Genomic DNA, 20,209 nt, shown 5'->3' with positions numbered 1-20,209 from the left:
ATGCTGCCACCCGCAGCACTTTGCCACAGAGAGTGGGGGTCCCTCTAGCAGCCCAGGCACCCCAAGCCCCAGGCCCGAGCAGCTCTCACTTTCTCGATGATGTCCAGCAGGCTGTTGAAGTGATGGGTGTGGCAGCCTTCAGCCAGGTCCACCAGCAACTGCGTGGCCAGCTTCCGGACCTGGTGGTCTCTGTCCTCGGGGATGTGAGAGAGCTGTGAGATGACCACCGTGTTGATCAGCTCCTCCTGCAGCAAGCACAGTGGAGTGAGGAAAGCCACCGGTGACAGAGGCCGGAAAGCAGCTAAGATGCCACTTGAGATGGGAAAACCTGTGGCCGGGTTGTGTCCGCCTGACTACAAGGCCCCTTCCAAGGTGCTGTGCATGGCTCCTCAGGTCAGGAGAACAGTGACAGCTGCACGATGGCCTGGCCTAGGCACATGTCCATAGGCAGTGAATGTCCCCTGCTTGCTCTGTTACTCAACGTCACAATTGAGGACAATGTTATGTGGAAGGCCCACTGTGTGTGCACCTGGAGGTTGGATGACTGTGATGGGGCAGCGTGACAAGCGCTTTCAGAGAGGCAGGATAAGACCAACCCTGACGTGAGGGACCCAAAAACCCAGAGGGGCTTCCTAGAAGAGGCAGCCCTGAGCTGGACTTTGAAGGAGAGCAGGGTGCCCAGGGACAGAGACACAGGGAAAGGGAAGGCTGAGAGAGCAGGAGGGGAAAGGCAGGTCTGGGAATACCAGGAATGCCGGGATGCAGCTAGAAAGCGAGGGAAGCCGCTCAGAGCCTGAGGTCCATCTCCTGGAGGAAAGGACATGGCGGGCAGGTGCACACTAGTGTTTCTGAGGGAAGGAGGGACTCTGACCATCCTCTTGTAGGATGTACTGGAGGGAAGAAACTGTAGTAAAGAGACAGGCAGGGCCTGGCACTGCTCTGGCAGCTACTGGTCAGCTGGGGGCCAGAGGGGTGAGTGTGAGTACACACACAAAAAGAAAGAATCATGCAAGACTGTGCAGAACTCTTCTGTATTCTGGGTGATGACCAAGCTGGAGCTCCCTGAGGGCAGGAACTGGTAGGGCGCACCACGGAATGAATGGACGAATGGATGGATGGATGGATGGATGGATGGACAGACAGACAAACGAACAAGGGAGTAAAAGACAAAGCCTGTTGAGAAAGCCTGCCAGAGGAGTGTGTTGGACCCCAATTTCCGGGCAGACCCCAGGAGCCTTGCAGTGCCTCTCAGGCAAGCCTCACCCTCACTTCTGACAGCCCCAGGGCTTTCCCGCCGACCACAGGACACGCACCTCATAGAACTGCCTGTTGATGAGCAGCACAAAGGATAGGACATCCAGCACCTTGATGCGCACAGCACTGCGAGCTTCGCTCCTAGGGGCAGGGGCACAGCTGCTGGGGATGGGGGGAGCACTGCTGCCAGCCTCACCCCTGCACCAGGCCCTGCCCAACCTGCATCCTCAGCTCAGAGGGCTCCCCTGGGGACCCAGAACCCAGGCCTACTGCACGAAACCACGGCCCCCCAGCCTGGGTGGCAGACGAGACCAACTCTGATTCTCCCTTCATGGGGCCCAGCTAGTCAACATCCAGACCAAGAACTGGGCAAAGGGGTACAGAGCTGGGCCCTCAGAGACGGCATCTTTCTAGACAACTTTCCACAGGAAGAAGTAAGTATAGAGGCCTGAGAAGACTGCCCTGCCAGGAAACCACCTTGTCCTGCTCAGTGAGAATCGTTACTTTCAAAAACCCGAAAGGAAAGCCCTGACCCTTGGTATCCCAGAGGCCGGCCCAGGGTGCAGACATGGGGTCAGGCTCCAAGGCCCAAGAGGCCTCCAGAACCTCCCTACCTGAAAAATCTCTCCATCAGTAACTGCAGGTTGTGGATCCAGCCATCCTTTGCTGGGTGGATTGACTGAGCCCTGTAGGTTATTAAGTTTAAGAGGGAGGACTCCTGTCAAAAGAAGAAAAACCTGGTGAGAGAGCCACTTCGCCTTTCCAGAGGTTTTCTTATATTCACAGCCCCGTGCTGCTGGCCCCAGAGGAGAGTTTGCTCAGTGAGACCAGCCACTTCAAGGCCCAGGTGGGGAGCCCAAGACAAAGCTCTACTGACAGCAAGAAAACTCCATTTAAAAACCCACGTAAAAGCCTTGGCATCAAGCTGAGCATTTCTGGCACAAGGACCGCCTGCCGCCCAGAGAGCAGACGTGCCGAGCAACAAGTCTCCACAGGCCAGCCAGCACCTTCCTCCGCACAGGTGGGAGGAAGCTGACAGTTAGGCTAGCACTGTGCTCTGACAGACCCACACACGCTCAGCTTACTGAAACCCTGACAGACTTCCCTGCTGGAGCACAAATCCCGGACATCAGGAGCCTGCCTGGCCTTTTATTTCAAACACATAGAAAACTCGGTTTCTGACCTACACAACCAGGGCTCACAGAGGTGAGCGGTCCCAGCCCTCCCCAGCAGCCTGACCTAAACCACCCTCTTGCCCAAGCACCAAAGGCCCACCAGGTTGGGGAAGAGGTGGTCTTACAGGCCTCTGGTCTGCACATCTCTCAATGAGCTCAAAGTATCTATCCTGAGAGCCGTGGAACTCGTTCTGATCACACAGCTCTTCCACTGTAGTCAGCAGGTCGTGGACGATGGCCTTGAGCTCCGGGCTCTCCAGGCTCTGCAACACAAGGGAGCAGTTACACCGGAGTGACTTCCCTCAAGGATGCAAGACCAGCTGCATCCAGACACCCATCTGCAGGCCCTTCTGCTGAGCAGGGGGCATGACCCCCACTATGCTGGGACGCTTGGGGCAGCAGGGCTGTTCCTGCTCATTCCCCACCCCCAGGGAGTACTGGCTGTGCCCACACAGTGGGCCTTGCAGGGACCCACTGCGAGAGCTTCATGCCTCCCCCAGGCTCAAGCATCTTCTGGAAGCCCCAGGGCCATGGCCTCCCAGACCGCCACTCTGGGATGAAGCAATACCTGGCCAGCTGGCCACTGACAATGATGGGGAAGAGTCCAGTCTCTCCTGAGTCCCAGTCCTTCCTCCCCCTGGCCTGGCCACCTGCACATCGCCCACCCCAGGCCCCAAAAGGCCCAGCTCTAAGCCTGTGCTACACACAGCCTTGTCATCTCTGCAGCCCCATCAGCATGTAGCCCTTCCTGCTGTGGTCAGCCGCTGTCCTCTAGTGTTATGCCAAAGCTGTGGCCAGCTTTCTAGATGTGTAGGGGACTGCCTTCAGGGTCCATTTCCAGGCCATGGAGGTGACCTGGTGTGTAACTGTCAATCCTGATCAATGCCAGCCCCATCCCTTGCTCATCTACTACACATTCCTGTTCCCAGTGATAGGGCACGTTTGGAAAACCCAGCCGTCTTCAGGGGATGGCAAGTTGACACCACTGAGAACCATCAGGCAACACGACTGGCAAGCTCTGAGGTAGGACCCAGGTGTGCAGGGAGCCATCGTCCAGGTGAAAGGAGCCCCCCACAGGTCCACGCCCCCCAGGGAAGGGCCCTCGGACCTGCCTGTCCGTGGTCCCAGTCCTCCCTGTGCCCAGAGCGTTCCCGCCGGCCTCACCTGGAGCTGTTGAAGCAGGCGTTCGATAATGTTCAGCAGAATGTCCCATGTCACGGCCTGGAGCTCCCTCCTGTACTTCTTGATGAGTCTGGTTATGGAGAGGACGATCTCATAGGACACCACCTCGTTTGGACAGGTCATGGCCTGAAACACAAGGCCCGGGGAGCAGACAACAGTCAGCCACTTCCCGCTCATGCACAGGAAGCCCCCTATTACGTCACCATCTGAAGCCAGAGTAAGATGCCTGAGAGGGCCACGCTCCCGTCATGTCTCACAGGCCACACAAGTATCACTAGAGCCAGAAGTGTGTTTTCTGCACTGGATCCAAAGAGCTTGACTCAGCTGAATTCTGGGCCTCTGGCTTGCCAGTCTAAAGGAACCTGAAAACTATCTGATGCAAGCAATGCACAGACCGCATGCTCCACTGCCCAGTGAGCTGGGGGTAGGGCACAAAGGACAGCCCATCAGGAAATTCTGTGTCACCCTGGACACGACACAGCTCGTCTGAGCTGCTCTCCTTGTGGTAAGATGAAGATGGGATGACGGCCCAGCTCACCAAGATGCCTTGATGACTATGTGATAGCACACACAGGAAGCGCTCCCAACACCTCTGGGCACCATGGAAACGGAAGCCCCATCACTGGCCTCAACTCTAGAGCGAGAGTGAGATTACCAACTGAAATCATCACCAGTAAGAGTGTCACCAACCCAGTTCTAACGCTAATTTGCAGGAGATGAAATTCATAAGACATAACGTTTACTTGAGAATAAAACATTCAAACGGCCCTAAACCTCATCTCCGGTTGCAAAGCAAGTAACTGGAAATCCCCTCTTTACCCCTGCAGCAAAACCCGTCTCATGGGTCTTTTCTGGGCGGGTTGGCGGGCCTGACTGAACTGAGCTCCCGGGCTCTCACCAGCTCACTGCAGCACAAAATATGAGTTACCTCGTAAAATGACGGCAACACAGATGTCGGGGAGTTCTTGAGAGAATAGAGTCTGTGCGCTCCCCAGAGAGCCATGCCGACAAAGAACACAGCTCCTCTCAGCAGCGGGGCGTCTTCCATGTAGGCTCTGAAAGCATTCCCCAGAAAGACAGGGTGAGCAGAGCCCAGGCCTGGCGGCTACCCTCTGCAGAGCCCAAAGGTGGGCCCAGGCTCCTGGCAGCCTCCCCAGAGGTCCCTGTACTTAGGGGCCAGAAGTGAGGCAGGGGGAGGGGCGCTGGTAAGGGCACACAGAGGCCAGCAGCAACTATTTGATTCATTCAGGCATTCACTCAACAGTCGTCACTGCTGACCATGAAGCCACACTAGATGCCAGGGTACAGAGGTCGAAGAGAAGGCTCTTGGTCTCATGGTGCTTACAGCCCAGGAGACACAGACCCAAAGGACCATGTAAGGAAATGGCAAGTTTCCACCTCAAATCACCACTAAGAAGGAAAGCTACGGGATATGAGGACCAAAACCTGCTCGGGGTAGTCAGGGAATCAGTGACAGAGCCAGGATGTCAAGAAGAAACTCAACCAAGATGGAAGGTTATTCGAGCAAGAGCAAAGGGCACATGCAGATGCGCTGGGTGGGTGGGAGCACGGCAAGGAGGAGGAAGCAAGACGCTGAGGGCTGCAGCAGGGCCGGACCACCCAGGCCTTGCTGTGGTAAGGAGTGTGGTTTTGATCCTGAGCCCTGGGAGCCACTGTGGCTTCAAGCAAAAGGTGACATCAATCTACACTGTTAAAAGAACATGTGACTGCTGTGTGGAGGAATGGACTTCAAGAGGCCAAGAATGGGTGCAGGGGACCAGCGAGGAGGTGAGGGTGTGGCGTGGAGGCCCTAGGTGGACAGATCTGAGCCACCTCTCAGGGGCAGAAGCAACAGGACTTGTGATGGCGGGGCTGTGGGAAGTGAGGGCAAGGGCCTCGTAAAAGGATCGATGGTGAGGCTGCCTGGCTAGACGAGTTTCAAGTGTGGGAGGGACATTCAGCTCAGCTCTGAACGTTCTGATTTTACTGACAGAAGTGAGAGAGGACAGGGGATCAGGAGCATAAGATGTATGCTCCCGTTTTAGTGCCAACTTCCAGAGCACTCACCCCAAGGAAACAGGGAACCTCCCCATTAGCCTATGCCACACAAAAGCCAACACAGAGAGGCCCCTTGCAGAGGCTCTGCCAGCAGCTGAACCAGCCACCTCACCCTCACCATTCGCCCCAACCCCTGCCCACACTCGCCTGTCCTCCATGATTCGGCACATGTTGTAGATGGCACTGTGGCCCAGGTGAGTGCCCAGGAGGTTACGCATCAGCTGGGAAAAACACACTGCTGTTAGATTGGCAGATACAAGCCCCAGAGCCCCAAACTCCAGCCCTGTGTGCCGGGCCTACGTAGCCACTGCTCCAAAGCCTTCTGTGTCCAGCCAGCTCTCCACTATCTCCTCCCAAACACAGAGGCCACAGAGTTCTCAGAATGCCACCAAATCCCTGACCTCAGCTCAACCGCCTGGGACAATGCCACTGGACTCCCTCAACAGGCTATTGTCTGGCCGCCCCAAGAATCAGATGGCCATTCATTGAAGACAAGATCGCCCTTGTCCTGTCCATGTGCCCAGCTTATAGCTTCATCCAGGGAAGAATCTCCAGGACAACAGTGCTGACCCCCACCTTCCAGCAAGGCTCACAGAGCTCCTTGACGTTGATGGTGCGGCAGAGGGTGACGATGAACAGAGGGAGGCTCTCAGCCGGCAGGCAGTTGTAACAGACCACGGCATCCAGCACCTGCAGGGAGACCTGGTGGGGTGGAGAGAGGGGTCAGGCCGGCCCTGTCCCAATTCCTGCCCACAGCGAGGAGGTGACAGCCCCCGCTTCCTTCCCACCATCCTTTGGTCAGTGACTGTCACCCCTCCCCACTGCCAAAGCAGCCTTCCTCGGGATGACAAGAGCAAGTGAGCACCTGGGAGGCGCCTCTGCATCCCAGTCACTGTGGGTCATCCCACCCCAAGCTACGATCCCACAAATAGAGGTTATCCAACCACCCTGACTTACAATAAAGAGTCCTGAGGCTCAGAGAGGCCGAGCAGCTTGCCCGGGGGCCACACAGTCAATGAGGGGCCCCACAGGACTTGACCCTAGAGCCCAGGGTCTCCACTGTTATGCCACCCAGGCTGCCTGGAAGGAGGGTGAAAGGAACTGGCCCTGAGGAGGGGCAGCTACTAACCTCTATGTCCACAGAGGACACAGTCTGGACACACAGCAGGCAGATCATGCTGTTGGAGGAAATGCAAAGTCAGCTAAAAGGATTTTTTTCCCCAGAGGCTGCATGGCTCGTTTCCTTTCTAGTGACTCTAGAGAGTTAGTTACATGAGGGGCTCGACCTGCTTAGGGCCCCCACTCACCCACAGACAAGCTCAGTGCTGTGTGTGTTAACACCAACAGGACCCAGCCCCCTGCCCTCATGGGTTCCCCAGTGTTTTGGAATAAATGTCAACAAAAATAATAATAAATAAAACATCAGGTAACATTATACATGTTAAAAATAAAATATTGGGCTGGCTGAGTGGCGCGATGGTTAAGAACTGGCTTGGGATGCCAGAGGGCCCCGGTTCGGATCCCACATATGAGGGCCAGTGACATTGCCCTCCACAGCTAAGATGCTGAACAACAGCTCAACCTGGAGCTGGGCTGCCGTGAGTCGCCGGCGATGGCGTAGGCTGCAGCCCCTGTGGCAGTGGGTTGCCATGGGCTACCGTATGTAGCCAGCAGCCAGCGTGAGCAGCCAGCAGCCGCAGTGAGCGGCTGTCCAGAAGCCGGCGACTGATCTGCCTCGCCCGGGAAGAGCGCAATGATGGTGCCAACTTGGGCCAGTGAAGCAACGTCCTCCACAACTAGATTGACGAACAAAAACGACAGCAACTTGTCTGTTCCCCTTCCCCCAATTCCCCAGCGCTGATCCCATCCCCCCAATTCCCAATTAAAAAAATATCTTAAAAAAAAAAAAAAGCAGCAGTGTTTAAAAAATAAATAAATAAATATCAAGGGCCAGCCGAGTGGCTCAGTTGGTTAAGAGCTCGCTCAAGAGTTTGAGCTCTGAGCAACAGAGGTTCGATTCCCAGCCCGAGCTGAGCAGCCGCTGAGCTGCCAACAGGTGGCAGGATGGCTCAGCTTAAAAAAAATAAATAAATAAAATATCAGTTCAAGCCTCAAAATATCAACTTAAGTGGAAGGTGGCTATGGCCACTTCCAATTTCTCCATTTATGTGATGGTTTCAACAGCTTTAGTCACATCGCAGAGCTGAACTAAGGACCCAAGAGAGTGGCACTATGATCACAGTAACATCACTGGAATTATTTTCTTACTGGACCATTGACGCGATGTATTCATCTAGGTAACAGCTATTGAATTTGACGAGGTTCACAAGCACCAGAAGGAATTCTGAGGACAGGCCGACATCCATCCACTGCAGGACAAACTCAGCTGCGGAGGAGAGGAGAACGCTGTACTTCCAATGCACTGCCTCCTACCCAGGAAAACACTACCCATCCCATTCACTGCTAGAAACCCTGTCATCGGTCCCCATGCGATGACAGGTAGGCCGTGCACGCACAGGGCTGAGGGAGGCTCAGCTGGAGCCCAAGGAGGTCAGCATGTCACAGACTCTGGAATTCACCAACCCCCCAGGATGCACTGTGGGGATTTGGGGCTGAGAGGCGGTAGCAATACTTGTACATCTGACGCTCAGAGCCCTGACGACGATGCTGGGATGCCAGCATCACCGGGGCATGTGTCTAGGAAACAGATTCCTGACCCCTATCCCCACAGAGAATCTCTTGAAGGAGACACAAGCAATGCTTGGCTGCTAGCTAAGTAAACTTAAGACAGAACACCTGACCTCCAGCACCTGTCCTGGAGGCAGACCGATAGCTGAGGCCCATTTCTGGGCAACAGAACAGCAAGGCCTGAGTCAGATTTACTTCCTCCTTCCTCTTCTCTCCCCAGCAGTGACATGAAATCTCAAGACTCACAGAAACCTCACACCATCAGGACGACAAGGCAGGCCAGCAAAGGGGAGGGGTGGAAGTCAGGCCCAGGGAACAGAAAGGGCGAGGAGGAAGACACTGCCAGGCGGCCTTGGCATCCCAGAAACCTCAGGGCACCCCAGGTAAGACACAGCCTGATGCCTGGGTCAGCAGCACACTCTCCTCCCTACAGCAGAGCTCAGACCACCACCTGCCTGACTGCCTAAAAGGCACATCTAAGCCCAACTCCCCAGGGGTTCTGAGCCAGCAGGTCTGGAGTGAAGCCCAGGACTCTGCATTTTTAACAAACTCCCCAGGAGATTCAGGCGGCTGATCCAGGTTGCCCACAGGTAAGCAGAGCTGCGTGGTGCAGCGCCCTCTGCAGGCCACCCCGCGAACTGCAGCACTCCCTCGGCGCCCCAGTGGCCTTCCACATCCCAGATTAAATTTGATCACCAAGGCCAGAGAAACCTCACACCCAGTGTGGCACCCACCCAGTTCTTCTTCCAAGTAGGTGATGTGTCTCCCATTGTCTGTGAGGGCCTTGAAAACTTCCAGTCTTTCATGGAGGTCTTCGTTGGAGGGGTAATCCTTGATGACCTTGAAGAAGCAGGACCTCAGAACACCTAGGCGGTCCCCCTGAAGACAAAATCATGAGGTCAGCAGCCCTGCCAGGATCCCCTGGCCACCGGGCTTCCTGAGCAGCTGGAAGAAGTCCAGAAGTGTAGTGGGCTCCGAGACTCCTGACTCTGGGGCCCTTTCTCCTTCCCACAGAAACAGGCTATGAGGGACGAACGGGAAACACTGGAGCGGCTAGGGTAGGGGACCAGGCCCACTGGTCGGTGCGTGTGCAGCACCCACTGTGTCCAGCTCTGGGTATAGGAGTGGGCACACAGCAGGGACAGTGCAGCTCTGCCCCCACACCCCTACCCCACCAGGGTGGACACATTTGTGCTCACTGGACAATGGTCTAACCTCACCAAAAGTGACAGGGCCTCTCATACGCCTCTTAAGGTATGAAAGAGGAGAGGAAAGGCGCAGGGGGTGGGGTGGGGCGGCGAAGCCTTCCAGGCAGGAATGGCGAGAGGTGGCCTGGGCATCTCAGAACAGCAGAGACCAGTGTAACCAAACCATGGTGAGCATGGGCAGTGAGTGGCCCAGGGTGAGGGGAACGAGGTCATCAGGAGCAACAGAGTGGGTCACTCGTGCCAGGCACTGTTCTTATCATTTTGCATGAATTGCCTCCTTTACTCCCCAAAACATCCCAGAGGAAGGAGCCACAAGTATCCCTTTTATAGGGGAGGAGGTAGAGGCTCAGCAAGCTCCAGTGACTCACCCAGGGTCACACGGATACAAGAGGCGATGCCAGGATGCCCACTCAGGCCCTCTAGCTGCAGAGCCCCTGGGAACCACAGATCCTGTGCCTGGTGCCCTCACCAAAGAAAAGAGTCCAAGTGGGACCAGCAAGAGGAATCAGTGGGCAGCCCGACATCATCCCACATGCCCACTGCAGCTCCACCTGGGCACAGACCGCTGCCCCTTACCTGCCCCTGCACGATGGCCTTCAGCAGAGCCAGCACTGCATGCCGGGCCTCTGGTGGCTTCTCTGGCTGCAGCAGGTCTGCGACGGCCTTCCAGAGCGCTTCCACTGCATGCTGCCACCAGCGAAGAGGGGACAGCGATTAGGGTGTGCTGGTCCCCTCAACTCGAGGACAAAGGACAGAGCAGAACAACAGTGTCTCCTGACTTAGATCTTCACCTCTAAAGTCCACATCTCATGTACCTGTCACAGCCCATGGTGACCGTAGTCCTGACAAGGGGGATAGCTGCAAGCCACTTCAAAATCATCGCAGATCCCTTTAACCCTCACCAGGCTCTAGGCTGGGAGAGAGAGGAGAGCAGGCAGGACAGGGGAGCTATCCTGGCTGCCCCCAGAAATCACAGGGAGTCCCCCTCAGAGCTTGCTCCAACTCTGACAGGGAAAGTCATTGAAAGAATCTCATAACCAGAAGTGCCACGGTGGTCCCTGGGCCTGCAGCCTGACCCAGAAATCCACTCCCTGGCTTCCCTCTGTGTAAACACACCTGCCCAGCCACAGGCCACTCAGTACTACACCCCTGCCGCGCCTCTGTAGCTGGCCTGACCTGCCAAGAACTCTGTGCAGGCTACTGGAATCTGCCTCCTCTAAGTCCACCCAGCCCATGGAAGAGCTGGGTCCTGTTCCCCACAGCTCCCCAAAATAAGCCTCTCTCATGTCACCTTCTCCGTGTTAATCATCCCACATTCCCTTCGACAAGGGTTTTCAGACCACTCAACCTTTCCTGGGCTCACTCCTCTTAGGAGCAGGATTAAAACGTCTTTTAGATATTGTCTGACTAACATCCTGACCAGCTCAGGATACACTGAAACCTTCACCTCCTTTGTCCCATTCATAATACTTCCATTAATGCAATCTAAGCCACAACAACAGACACTGAGCCTGTTGTCTATCCCAGCCTCTTAGGCCTATCTGTCTATTCATATGATGGCAGTCCAGTCATACCTCTCCTTTCTGTACCTACCTATACAGGCAACTTTAAGAACACAGATGCCTATTTCACATTTATCCTTGGTAATGTATAGTTTGCATGTTTCAGATGACCTGCTGAGAAGGTAGCGGTCACTCTCCCTCTTGGCAGATCTGAATCTGCTAGGTGTAAGGTCCACATCTCCCCCAAGTCACTTACACAAACTCGGGGCAAGGCTAGAACAGAACCCTTGAAATGCTCTAATGACAATGTCCCACTCTGTTCAAAGGAAGTCAGGAGAGAGCCCGGAAGTAGTTGGCTGAAATAAACACGCCTACGTCTGTAAGGCTGCTTGATACCACCAACCAGATGCCCAAAAAGACACCAACAATGGTGTGCCTTAAACTGTTCTCTGTGAGACCACACTCTTTCCTGATGCTCCTCTACTTTCCCTCCCCCCAAATCTGTAATAAGACAAGCATGCACTTCTGTAAGCCACACAACACACACACACACCCCTTCCTCGAATCTGCTAGAAAAGCCTTAATTCTCTTGTTCCCCACCTCCACACATGATTGGCCCCTCAGGGTTGTGCTCAGGGCATTTCCAAAAGCTTCCCCATCACTAAGTCACTAAGATGAAGGTGAAATTCCCCTAAAATAGTGTATATGAGTTCATCAGCAAAGTTAGCTGTCCAACCTGCTCCAAGAAAGAGCCAAGATCAAGCTTCTAAACAGCTCACAGCTCTCCAATAGTCCAATTGAGACTGACCCACCTCTTCAAATTTCTTCGTTTTTGCAACTTCACAGATCTGCCCAATCACCCGGATACGATTGTTAAGGCCACTATCGCCACTCAGTTCCTGAAGAGGTGAAAGAAGGAAAAGGGGCCCATTTTCAGGCAACAGGTCTCTTTAACTGCCAATCACAGACCACCCTAAGAATTGTACCGCATTTTCCACCCTGGAGACTTGCAGCAGACCCTTCTGAAATTAGGAAACACCACCAGTTTACTACTCCAGCTCACTGGAGTGAGAACAGACTTTTTTTCCCCATCACTGAATTTTTTATTTTTGAGATAAAATTCACTTCACATAAAACTCACCATTTAAACCATACAATCCAGTTTTTAGTATATCTGCAATGCTTATAACCATTTCCACTAATTCCAGAACATTTTCGTCGCCTCAAAAGGAAACTTGATACCCATTAGCAGTCATGCCCTATTCCTTCCCCTACCCAGGCCCTGGCAAATGCTAGTCTACTTTCTGTCTCTACAGATTTGCCTGCTCTGGACATTCCATATAAATGGAATCATACATTGCATGGGCCTTTGTAATTGGCTTTTCACTTAGCATGTTTTCAAGGTTCGTCCATTTTGTAGTATGTATCAATGCGTCATTCCTTTTTTTGGCAAACGATACTCCTTTATAAATGTATCACATTTTGTTTATACAGCTGACCCTTAAACCACAAGTGTTTAAACTGTAAGGGTCCACTTATACATGGATTTTGTTTTGTTTTTTTTTTAAATTTTATTGGGGAACAGTGTGTATTTCCATGACCCATCAGCTCCAAGTCAAGTAGTTATTTCAATCTAGATGTGGAGGGCATTTTTCCAGGACCCATCAGCTCCAAGTCAATAGTTGTCTTCAATCTAGTTGTGGAGGGCGCAGCTCCTTGGCCCATGTGGGAATTGAACCGGCAACCTTGGTGTTATGAGCCTGGGCTCTAACCACCTGAGCTAACCGGCCACCCCTACACATGGATTTTAAAAACATGCATTTAAGTGAAACTGTGCAGTTCAAACCTTTGTTCAAGGGTCAACTCACCAGTTGATGAATATACACTTTGGTTGTCTCTGAATGGGAAACTTTACAAGTGCAAAAATTCAACATTTATTTATGGGCAAAACATGGCGCCCGGCATGTGGTAGGGGGAGCGAGACACAGATAAAAAAAATATAGACTTAACTTCTCACAGGGACTCACAAATTAATACCAGTTAACACCTGGCCATATCCCTAATCACCTGTGGAGACCATGATGTTCAGGCCCTGTATAGTAAAATAGGTTTTCTTGCATCAATATCTGAATACTAACATGGGTGCTGAACCAAGTCATCAAGATTCTGACTTCCTGAATCTCCAGAAAAATGACAAGTACATCTCCATGGTACTGGGGACAGCCGACCCTGCTGACAGTCACCAGCAACCCATCTCCCACAGAAGCTGTTAAAAGACCAAACCCAGCATTCCTTGCACCTCCCACGATGCTAGCAGGGAAGACACAGGCAGTTCACTCACTCTCAGGGTTTCCGCGGTGATGACAAACTCCGTCTGTTTACCCTCTGCAGACCTGGGATTTGGCCTTGAAGTTCCCAGTCCCAAAAGAATCTTAAACTTCTCCTTCAAGCCTGAATCTTTGCTTGATGGCTTGGCCATAGTGGGCAGGGACGCATCCGAGGACTCCTCTGTGCCAAGAAAACAGGCAAAGAGATCTCAGGAACAACTCCACACACCTGCCCCTTCGGACCTCCAGCCGCCTGGAACCCTAAATCTCTAGTGGGCACCTTTCCTCCCACAGCCCTTGGGGAGAAGTCAACCGCAGCTAGACTGTCCTGGCCAGGAATAAACCCGGAAAACGCCAGGCCGCCCGCCCCTGACTCAGTGCATGGGGTGAGGGAGGAGAATTGGGGGTGAGGCCCAGGGAGCCCTGACGTTTACCATCTCTCCCCATGTGAAGGACTGTCGTGGGGGGACGCCGAAAGCAGGAATACCCTCGCACCCGCCATGACTTAAAACGAACGAGCGCTTGGAGCTCCAGGGTTAGGGTAAGGTGGGCGCGGCAGAGGCCCGGACCTGGGTCACTGCGGGGTCCACCCCCGCCGCCTCAGCCCAGAGCAGGCCCAGCGCGGCCACACCGAGGTCTGGGTCACCACCAGCGGTAGGGGCGCCACAAGCCACTCACCCCAAGCCGCGCAGCACCGCGCCGGCTGCGCGCCGGACCGTGCCGGCGCGGAGAAGGTAGCACACCCCCGGCCCCGAGCTGCCGCCGGAAACGCAACCGGCACTTCCGGTAGGGGACAGCACCGAGGGCCCTCGCAGAGCTTGCTGGGAATCGTAGTTCTGGGTCCCCCTTTGGCGGAAAGGCTGGGCGCGTGTCTAGTCACGTGACGGGGCCTCGGGGGTCCCCGGGATGTGTAGTCCGCAGGAGTCAAGCATGAATGCCGGGGGCGTGAGGATGGTTACCCGCAGCCGGGTCTTGGGACCTAGCGCCCGGCCGCGGGGAGGTGGGGAGGTGGCCGCGCCGCTCCGGAGGGGAGAGGCGTCTGCAGGTAGCGCCGCGCCCGGGCCAGGGCAAGGAAGGAGAGCAGCGGGGAGGAGACTGCAAGGGATTGGGGGCTGGGGTCCGATCCGCGTGGGCTGAGACCCAGACGCAGAACGCTGCAGAGCCCGCAGCAGCGAGCCAGTTCCTCGGCCGCACGTGCAGACCTGGATTTCTACCTAGCACCCTGTTCCCGGGACTCAGGGGTCCACAGGGGCTCACGCCACCCCCACCCTTGTCCCGAATAGAAAGTTCTCTACGTCCCTCTAGCCTGCCCGGGGATGTTCTATTTTGCCAGGCTATCTGTGGGGCAGATCAGCCCTGTCCTCATAGCTGCTGCCCTCAGAGAGGCAGGGTCTCCCCGCCAGAAGTCTTCTCCCCCTGCTAGAGGGTGCCTCACAGAAAACAGGAAGGGCATGTTCATTATGTTATCCTGTAGTCATTAAGGACTTACTGGGGTTAAGTAGGGCCTGGGCTCCAGGGCGGGAGGCATGCAACACAGGCTTGCAACTGCAACTTGTCCTTGGGGGATGTCTGCAGGATTGACCAGAGGGGAATTCCCAAGAACCCCAGGGTTAGTCCAGAAAAGGAGCCCACTGGGACAGAAGCACGGCAGGAGGAACTGGGGCTGGAGAGAATAGGCAAGTGACAAGGCCAGCCATGTAGGCAGGAGCTTTGATGCCAAGACAGAGTTTGGAGTTCATGAGTTCAAGAAAAAAACAATGAGTTTTAAAGAGGAAGAGATACAATCCAATTTGGGTCTTAATTCTCTCTGACACAATGGGGAGACTAGATTGGGGTGGTAGAGGCTGTAACTCGAGTCCTCGTGTGTTAACTTGTGGCACGAGGAAGACTGACGGGCATGATACAGAGAACAGAGCACACCCCCAGCTGTAGTAGATGATGGATGCTTGTTGAATGAATGATGAGGGGTGAGATAGCAGGTAGGGCAACAGCCCCCACTGAAGAGACCTAGTGGCATTTTTTGCAGAAGGAGAAAAAAGCCACCGCCCTGTGAAGCGTCAGCGGAAGGCACAAAGCCTGAATGTGGCCTACGAGGCCCCAGATGGTGAGAAAGGAGAGGGGACCAAGCCACTCAAGGCGCCAAGTTGGGAGCCTCAGGACTGGCGGCAGCAGCTGGCAAATATCCGTACCATGAGGAGTGGGAAGGATGCACCTGTGGACCAGCTGGGGGTTGAGCACTGCTATGACCCCAGTGCACCTCCAAAGGTAGGCAGGGGTCCCCTTTTTGCACAAGACGCTTGTTTCCTCTCAGGCCTGGTGGCAGGGGACAGCCTGACACCTGGTGGGTCTTGGCTGGCTCACCCCTGCAGGCAGCACCCTGAAAGGATGCACGCCTGAGGCCCAGAGCACGGGGAAGCTTCGTTGTGGCCACTCAGCAGGTCAGGGTATCTGTGGCCTGGGGCCTCATGCTCTGCCTTCTGCCAGCAGTCGGGGATGTTCAGTCATGTTTGCTGAGAGAGAAACAGTTCCTTGCACTTCACTGGCCCGGAGTTTGGTCCTTCAACTAACCTGATTCTAATCCCAGCTCAGCCACCGAGTGACTTGGGTACATGCCTCAATGAGCCTCAGTTTGCTAGTCTGTAAAATGGGTAGTAGCATCATTGACAAAGCAATAACAATAATGGCTGCTGAGCCCTGACATTGTGCCAAGTACAACTCTTAAGTGCATTGACAATTCATTTAAGCCTCACAGTGATCCTGTGAAGCAGGTGCTGTTATTGTCCCCATGTTATAGGTGAAAAGCAGACCTAAGCTAGATCCTATCCCACCCCCAATTGGCCAGGGTGGATGGGAGGCTGACGTCCCATACATTCCCAGGTGGGTATAAGGCTTGGCTAGGGCCTGGCCTACAGTGAGCACCCAAGACCTGCCACCGTTCTGGTTCTTGTCACTGTGACCAGGTACGGAGGTACCAGGTGCTGCTGTCGCTGATGCTCTCCAGCCAAACCAAAGACCAGGTGACAGCGGGTGCCATGCAGCGGCTGCGAGCCCACGGCCTGACAGTAGAAAGCATCCTGCAGACAGATGACAGCACACTGGGCACACTCATCTATCCCGTGGGCTTCTGGAGGGTAAGCTCAGCGTGTGGCGACCGGGGCCAGGGGTGCCACTAGCCTACGAAAGATGTCAGGTTGCTGAGGGGGGATATAGGAGTACAGGAGGTCGGTTCAGACATTGCTGGCCACTGGGGCCTAGATATGAATTCTCACTGGAGCCCCCTGCCCCTCTGACCAGCCCATAGGGGGCTGGGCCATGGAGCCTCAAGTCCAGGCCCTGGAGCTCCTTGGCCTTTCCTGTTTGCAGCCTACCCCTTCCTTCCTCCATCTCCCCACCCAGCTGCCTGGCCCTTCCCTTCCTTGCTCAGGCTGCCACCCGCCTTTCCCTTTGTTTACTCCAAGCCTCCCTAGAGTCTCCCCCTCCCGTCTGGAGCCCAAAAAGGCCACAGAACACAGGGTGGCGAGTGGGCAGAACTGTTGAAGGTGGCTAGGCGGGTGTGGCTGCTTCCCCTTGGCACTGGCGTGGGCTGCAATGTGTCAGATGGGTTTTAAATAGCCATCTGCCCAGGCACAGGATGGGAACCGCCCGGCTGGCCTGGCGGCTGGTGGGGGAGCCCCAGGCTCCAGCCTTCCTTCCTGAAGTCCCAGGTGCAGCTCCTGGCATGGCTGGCCCTGCGTAGCCTGCCTGCCTGGCCTCTGGGGGGAATGATGGGGCTGGGGGCATCCCAAGCCAGTTCCCACACAAATCATTGGCCCAGACAGGTGGGAGACGGGTCCAGGCCTACATTGGGCCTCCTTCAGTCTGCCTGCTGCCCTTGGCTCATTCCCGCCTCGGAGGGGCACAGGAGCAAGCAGGTGCCTCTGAGTGTGTCCTGGGCAGGTGACAGGCAGCCTTGGGCACCTGTGAGTCTCCCTCAGGCCTTGTCCTCCTAGGTTGGACTCCACCCCCCTCATCCGGGGCTGACTATCCCCATCCCCCATCTTTCAGAACAAGGTGAAGTACATCAAGCAGACCAGTGCCATCCTGCAGCAGCACTATGGCGGGGACATCCCAGCCTCTGTGGCAGAGCTACTGACACTGCCAGGAGTCGGGCCCAAGATGGCACACTTGGCTATGACTGTGGCCTGGGGCACTGTGTCAGGCATCGGTGAGTGGCAAGCACCCGCCCATGAGGAAGGAGGGGCCAGCTCCGAGCTTGCTGACTATTATTGGGGTTCCTCAAATCCTGTGACCGCCCCCCAACTCAGGTTTTCTCATCCACGACTCAACCCAAAGGGTCAGAAAGATGTTCCCCGCCCTAAGCTAGGCCTGCCCTGCCCCAAGATGGATACTAACGGGAGGAGGGAGGAGATCCTATTTGCTGAGCATCTACTTTGTGCTGTGCTCTGTGAGAGGCCCAGAGAATGGACTCTGTGCTGCCTGAGGAAGAGAGACATCGCACAAATCCTTACCAGTGAGGTAGAAACCCTGATGGGGGTATGCATCCGGGAAGACTTTGTGTAAGGTGATAACTCAGCCAAGAGCTGAAGGGTGAGGTCAGGCCAAGAGGAGGAAGTGTGTTCCAGGCAGAACAGCACCTGCAAAGCCACCAGGTGGGAGAAGGCCAGAAACGGGGGGCTCTGGAGTGGCCGTGGGCAGATTGAGGCAGCAGCATGGTAAAGGTGGGGGGACCCAAGGAGAGGAGGAAGGGCTGGGGGATGGCAAGGAAGGGCTGGGGGTCGGGGAGCCCCTTCCTGGAATCTCATTCCTGGGTCCAGGCCTCACATCGTGGCATCAGAGAACATCTGAGTAGAGACAGACTCTGGGTCAGGGTGTGGCTGCTTCTTAACATCTTTGCCCAGAGTTGGGGCTTCTGAGGCCACCCTCAGCAGCAGGCCCAGCCAGCTCAGAAACCACAGCTTGACCTGTGATCTCTGTGTGCCCTCCTCCAATCCCAGTGTTTCTCTGGGACTCCAGGGGGACAGCAGCAGGTGGGAATCCCCCCAGCTTCTGTGGCTTGTGAAGCCAGCCCCCTGGGGTGGGAACCCCTTTCCAGCATTGCCTGTGGGCAGGAGGGCAGCTAGGGGTGGCAGCCCCAGGTAACCAAAGCCAAGCCAAGGAGGGGTTTAGGGCAGAGCTTCCCCACCACTAGGGATCCCAAAGCTGCCAGCCTCTCAGCAAATACTTGAGCTTATCTGGGTGACCGTCCTCAGCTGCCCCTTCCTGGGAGTGGTCTGGCAGATCTGTAGGGGCAGGGACCCCTGCCCATGGCCCTGACAGGGAACAGGGCTTTGGGAGTAGCAGACACAGGCAGGAGTGTCAGAATGTCATCCTTTCTGGTTGTCTGTGGGCTCAGAGACCCTAGAGGGAATGGGCCCCGCTTCCCAGGGGCTTTCCCAGGGGAAGTCCCCTGAATAAGCCCAGCTGGGTGATCTTGGGCAAAGTATTTGGCCTCTCTGAGCTTTGGCCACAAAGCAGGGGATGTAATCTCCCTCCTGGACAGGCCCACAGGCGGCTCCCAGTGTGCTATAGCCCTAGGCTGGACCTCTGGGTGACAGGGAGCACGGTCACTTCCATGTTACAAATGAGGAAACTGAGGCTCAGTGACCCAAGGGTGTGACCCCTCTACCTGGGCTTGTTAGCAGTAGGGGAGGGAGCTGACACAAGGACTGGCTTTCTCTTTGGCAAATGGGAGGAGGCGACAGGGACTGCAGCTGGCTGGGCACGGAGGCCCCGGTGAGTGGGTGCCCACGCTGGGCCCTGGGGCTGCTGACCAAGGGGAGCAGGGGCTTTGGCCCAGGTGGACAAGAGCTGCAGCTGGTCTGGCCATGCTCCCCACTCTGTCCCTGATGGACGCACTGTCAGGTGCTGGCTCTGCAGGGAATGACTTCATGTTGGCCCGCTGGGCCAAGCTGTTGCCACCCAGCCTGGAACCCACAGCCAGTGGCCGAGCCAGGAGGCACTGCTCCCTGCACCCCAAGTGGAGGACCCAGGTCCTTTGGGTTCTGGCTGTAGTGCCTGCCCAGCAGCAGGGGTGGCTTGGTGACCTGCTCTTGTGCCCCTGGCCAGGACTGTGCAGTTCTGGGCCCTCCTTGGCAGCTCAGGGTGGGAAGGAAGCCAGGGAGACTCAGACCCCCCACCGACCTGGGCTCAGGGTGAGGCCGTGGGCCGGGACGGTGTGGTCTGGGCCTGCTAGCATGCCCTGTGTTCCAAACAGCAGTGGACACACATGTGCACAGAATCTCCAACCGGCTCAAGTGGACCAAGAAGGTGACAAAGTCCCCAGAGGAGACCCGCATAGCCCTGGAGGAGTGGCTGCCCAGGTGCTGCAGCAGGGTGGGGACAGGGCGGGGTTCCCCTCCCTCCCTCTTTCCCTCTATTCGAATTGACCCACTCCCATCCCCACAGGGACCTGTGGAGCGAGATCAATGGACTATTGGTGGGCTTTGGCCAGCAGACCTGCCTGCCTGTCCGCCCACGCTGCCAGGTCTGCCTCAACCAGGCCCTGTGCCCAGCTGCACAGGGGCTCTGAAGGCCATGTCTGTTCTGCAACTTTGCTGGGGAGCTGCAGCCTGTTGTAATAAAGCTTGGGGGTTTGCAACAGTTGGGGTCTGACTTGTACCCCTGGTGGAGTGCGTGAATTTAGCATTGGCCTGTGTCACGTGTCTGGAACAGGCTGCCTGGGAGGCCAGGACGGGGACGAACGTGACAATCTAGGCTGTGTAGTGGAGGGGTGGGGGTTGCAGGAGCCCTGACAGAGGAGATGGATCGTGGGAGCC

General features: G+C 55.7%; 2 protein-coding genes across 10 annotated transcripts in view; one reads left to right on the top strand and one right to left on the bottom strand.

Annotated features, from left to right (window-relative positions):
- Positions 1–14,158, bottom strand: part of TSC2 (TSC complex subunit 2) — a 37,503-nt gene extending 23,345 nt beyond the window's left edge. For 4 of the 8 annotated variants that reach the window (XM_019648524.1, XM_019648528.1, XM_019648526.1 and 1 more), the window contains exons 1-15: positions 13,829–14,012; positions 13,409–13,575; positions 11,880–11,966; positions 10,142–10,252; positions 9,092–9,236; positions 7,938–8,055; positions 6,799–6,847; positions 6,246–6,371; positions 5,817–5,890; positions 4,540–4,666; positions 3,594–3,737; positions 2,555–2,692; positions 1,869–1,972; positions 1,314–1,395; positions 90–245 (exon numbers count right to left, since the gene is read on the bottom strand). In XM_019648524.1, the coding sequence (XP_019504069.1) occupies positions 90–245; positions 1,314–1,395; positions 1,869–1,972; positions 2,555–2,692; positions 3,594–3,737; positions 4,540–4,666; positions 5,817–5,890; positions 6,246–6,371; positions 6,799–6,847; positions 7,938–8,055; positions 9,092–9,236; positions 10,142–10,252; positions 11,880–11,966; positions 13,409–13,575; positions 13,829–13,841 (1,641 nt within the window). In that variant the 5' untranslated portion in view covers positions 13,842–14,012. Of the gene's footprint in view, positions 1–89; positions 246–1,313; positions 1,396–1,868; positions 1,973–2,554; positions 2,693–3,593; positions 3,738–4,539; positions 4,667–5,816; positions 5,891–6,245; positions 6,372–6,798; positions 6,848–7,937; positions 8,056–9,091; positions 9,237–10,141; positions 10,253–11,879; positions 11,967–13,408; positions 13,576–13,828; positions 14,014–14,072 lie in introns of those variants that run through there. The other 4 variants (XM_019648521.1, XM_019648522.1, XM_019648525.1 and 1 more) reach the window with 2 other exon arrangements.
- Positions 14,159–14,252: 94 nt separating this feature from the next.
- On the top strand, positions 14,253–20,033 carry NTHL1 (nth like DNA glycosylase 1). Of its 2 annotated transcripts, none has more exons than XM_019648463.1 (6): positions 14,253–14,439; positions 15,421–15,659; positions 16,355–16,525; positions 17,439–17,598; positions 19,651–19,753; positions 19,839–20,033. In XM_019648463.1, the coding sequence occupies exons 1-6, from the start codon at positions 14,301–14,303 to the stop codon at positions 19,960–19,962; spliced, it is 936 nt and encodes a 311-aa protein (XP_019504008.1). In that variant the 5' UTR covers positions 14,253–14,300; the 3' UTR covers positions 19,963–20,033. The 2 variants fall into 2 exon arrangements, with proteins under 2 accessions (XP_019504008.1, XP_019504007.1); XM_019648462.1 differs by having other exon boundaries at positions 19,648–19,753.
- Positions 20,034–20,209: the final 176 nt, after the last annotated feature.

This window comes from Hipposideros armiger, unplaced genomic scaffold, assembly GCF_001890085.2.
Source record: "Hipposideros armiger isolate ML-2016 unplaced genomic scaffold, ASM189008v1 scaffold_126, whole genome shotgun sequence".
NCBI lineage: Eukaryota > Metazoa > Chordata > Mammalia > Chiroptera > Hipposideridae > Hipposideros > Hipposideros armiger.
This window is presented reverse-complemented; position numbering and strand designations above follow the sequence as displayed.

Bases quoted from the DNA above. Each gene is read 5' to 3' on its own strand.
- NTHL1 (XM_019648462.1), top strand. From the start codon at position 14,301: ATGTGTAGTCCGCAGGAGTCAAGCATGAATGCCGGGGGCGTGAGGATG. The intron at 16,526-17,438 runs GTAAGCTCAGCG...CCCATCTTTCAG, and splicing joins ATCCCGTGGGCTTCTGGAGG to AACAAGGTGAAGTACATCAA. The intron at 19,754-19,838 runs GTGCTGCAGCAG...CCATCCCCACAG, and splicing joins CTGGAGGAGTGGCTGCCCAG to GGACCTGTGGAGCGAGATCA.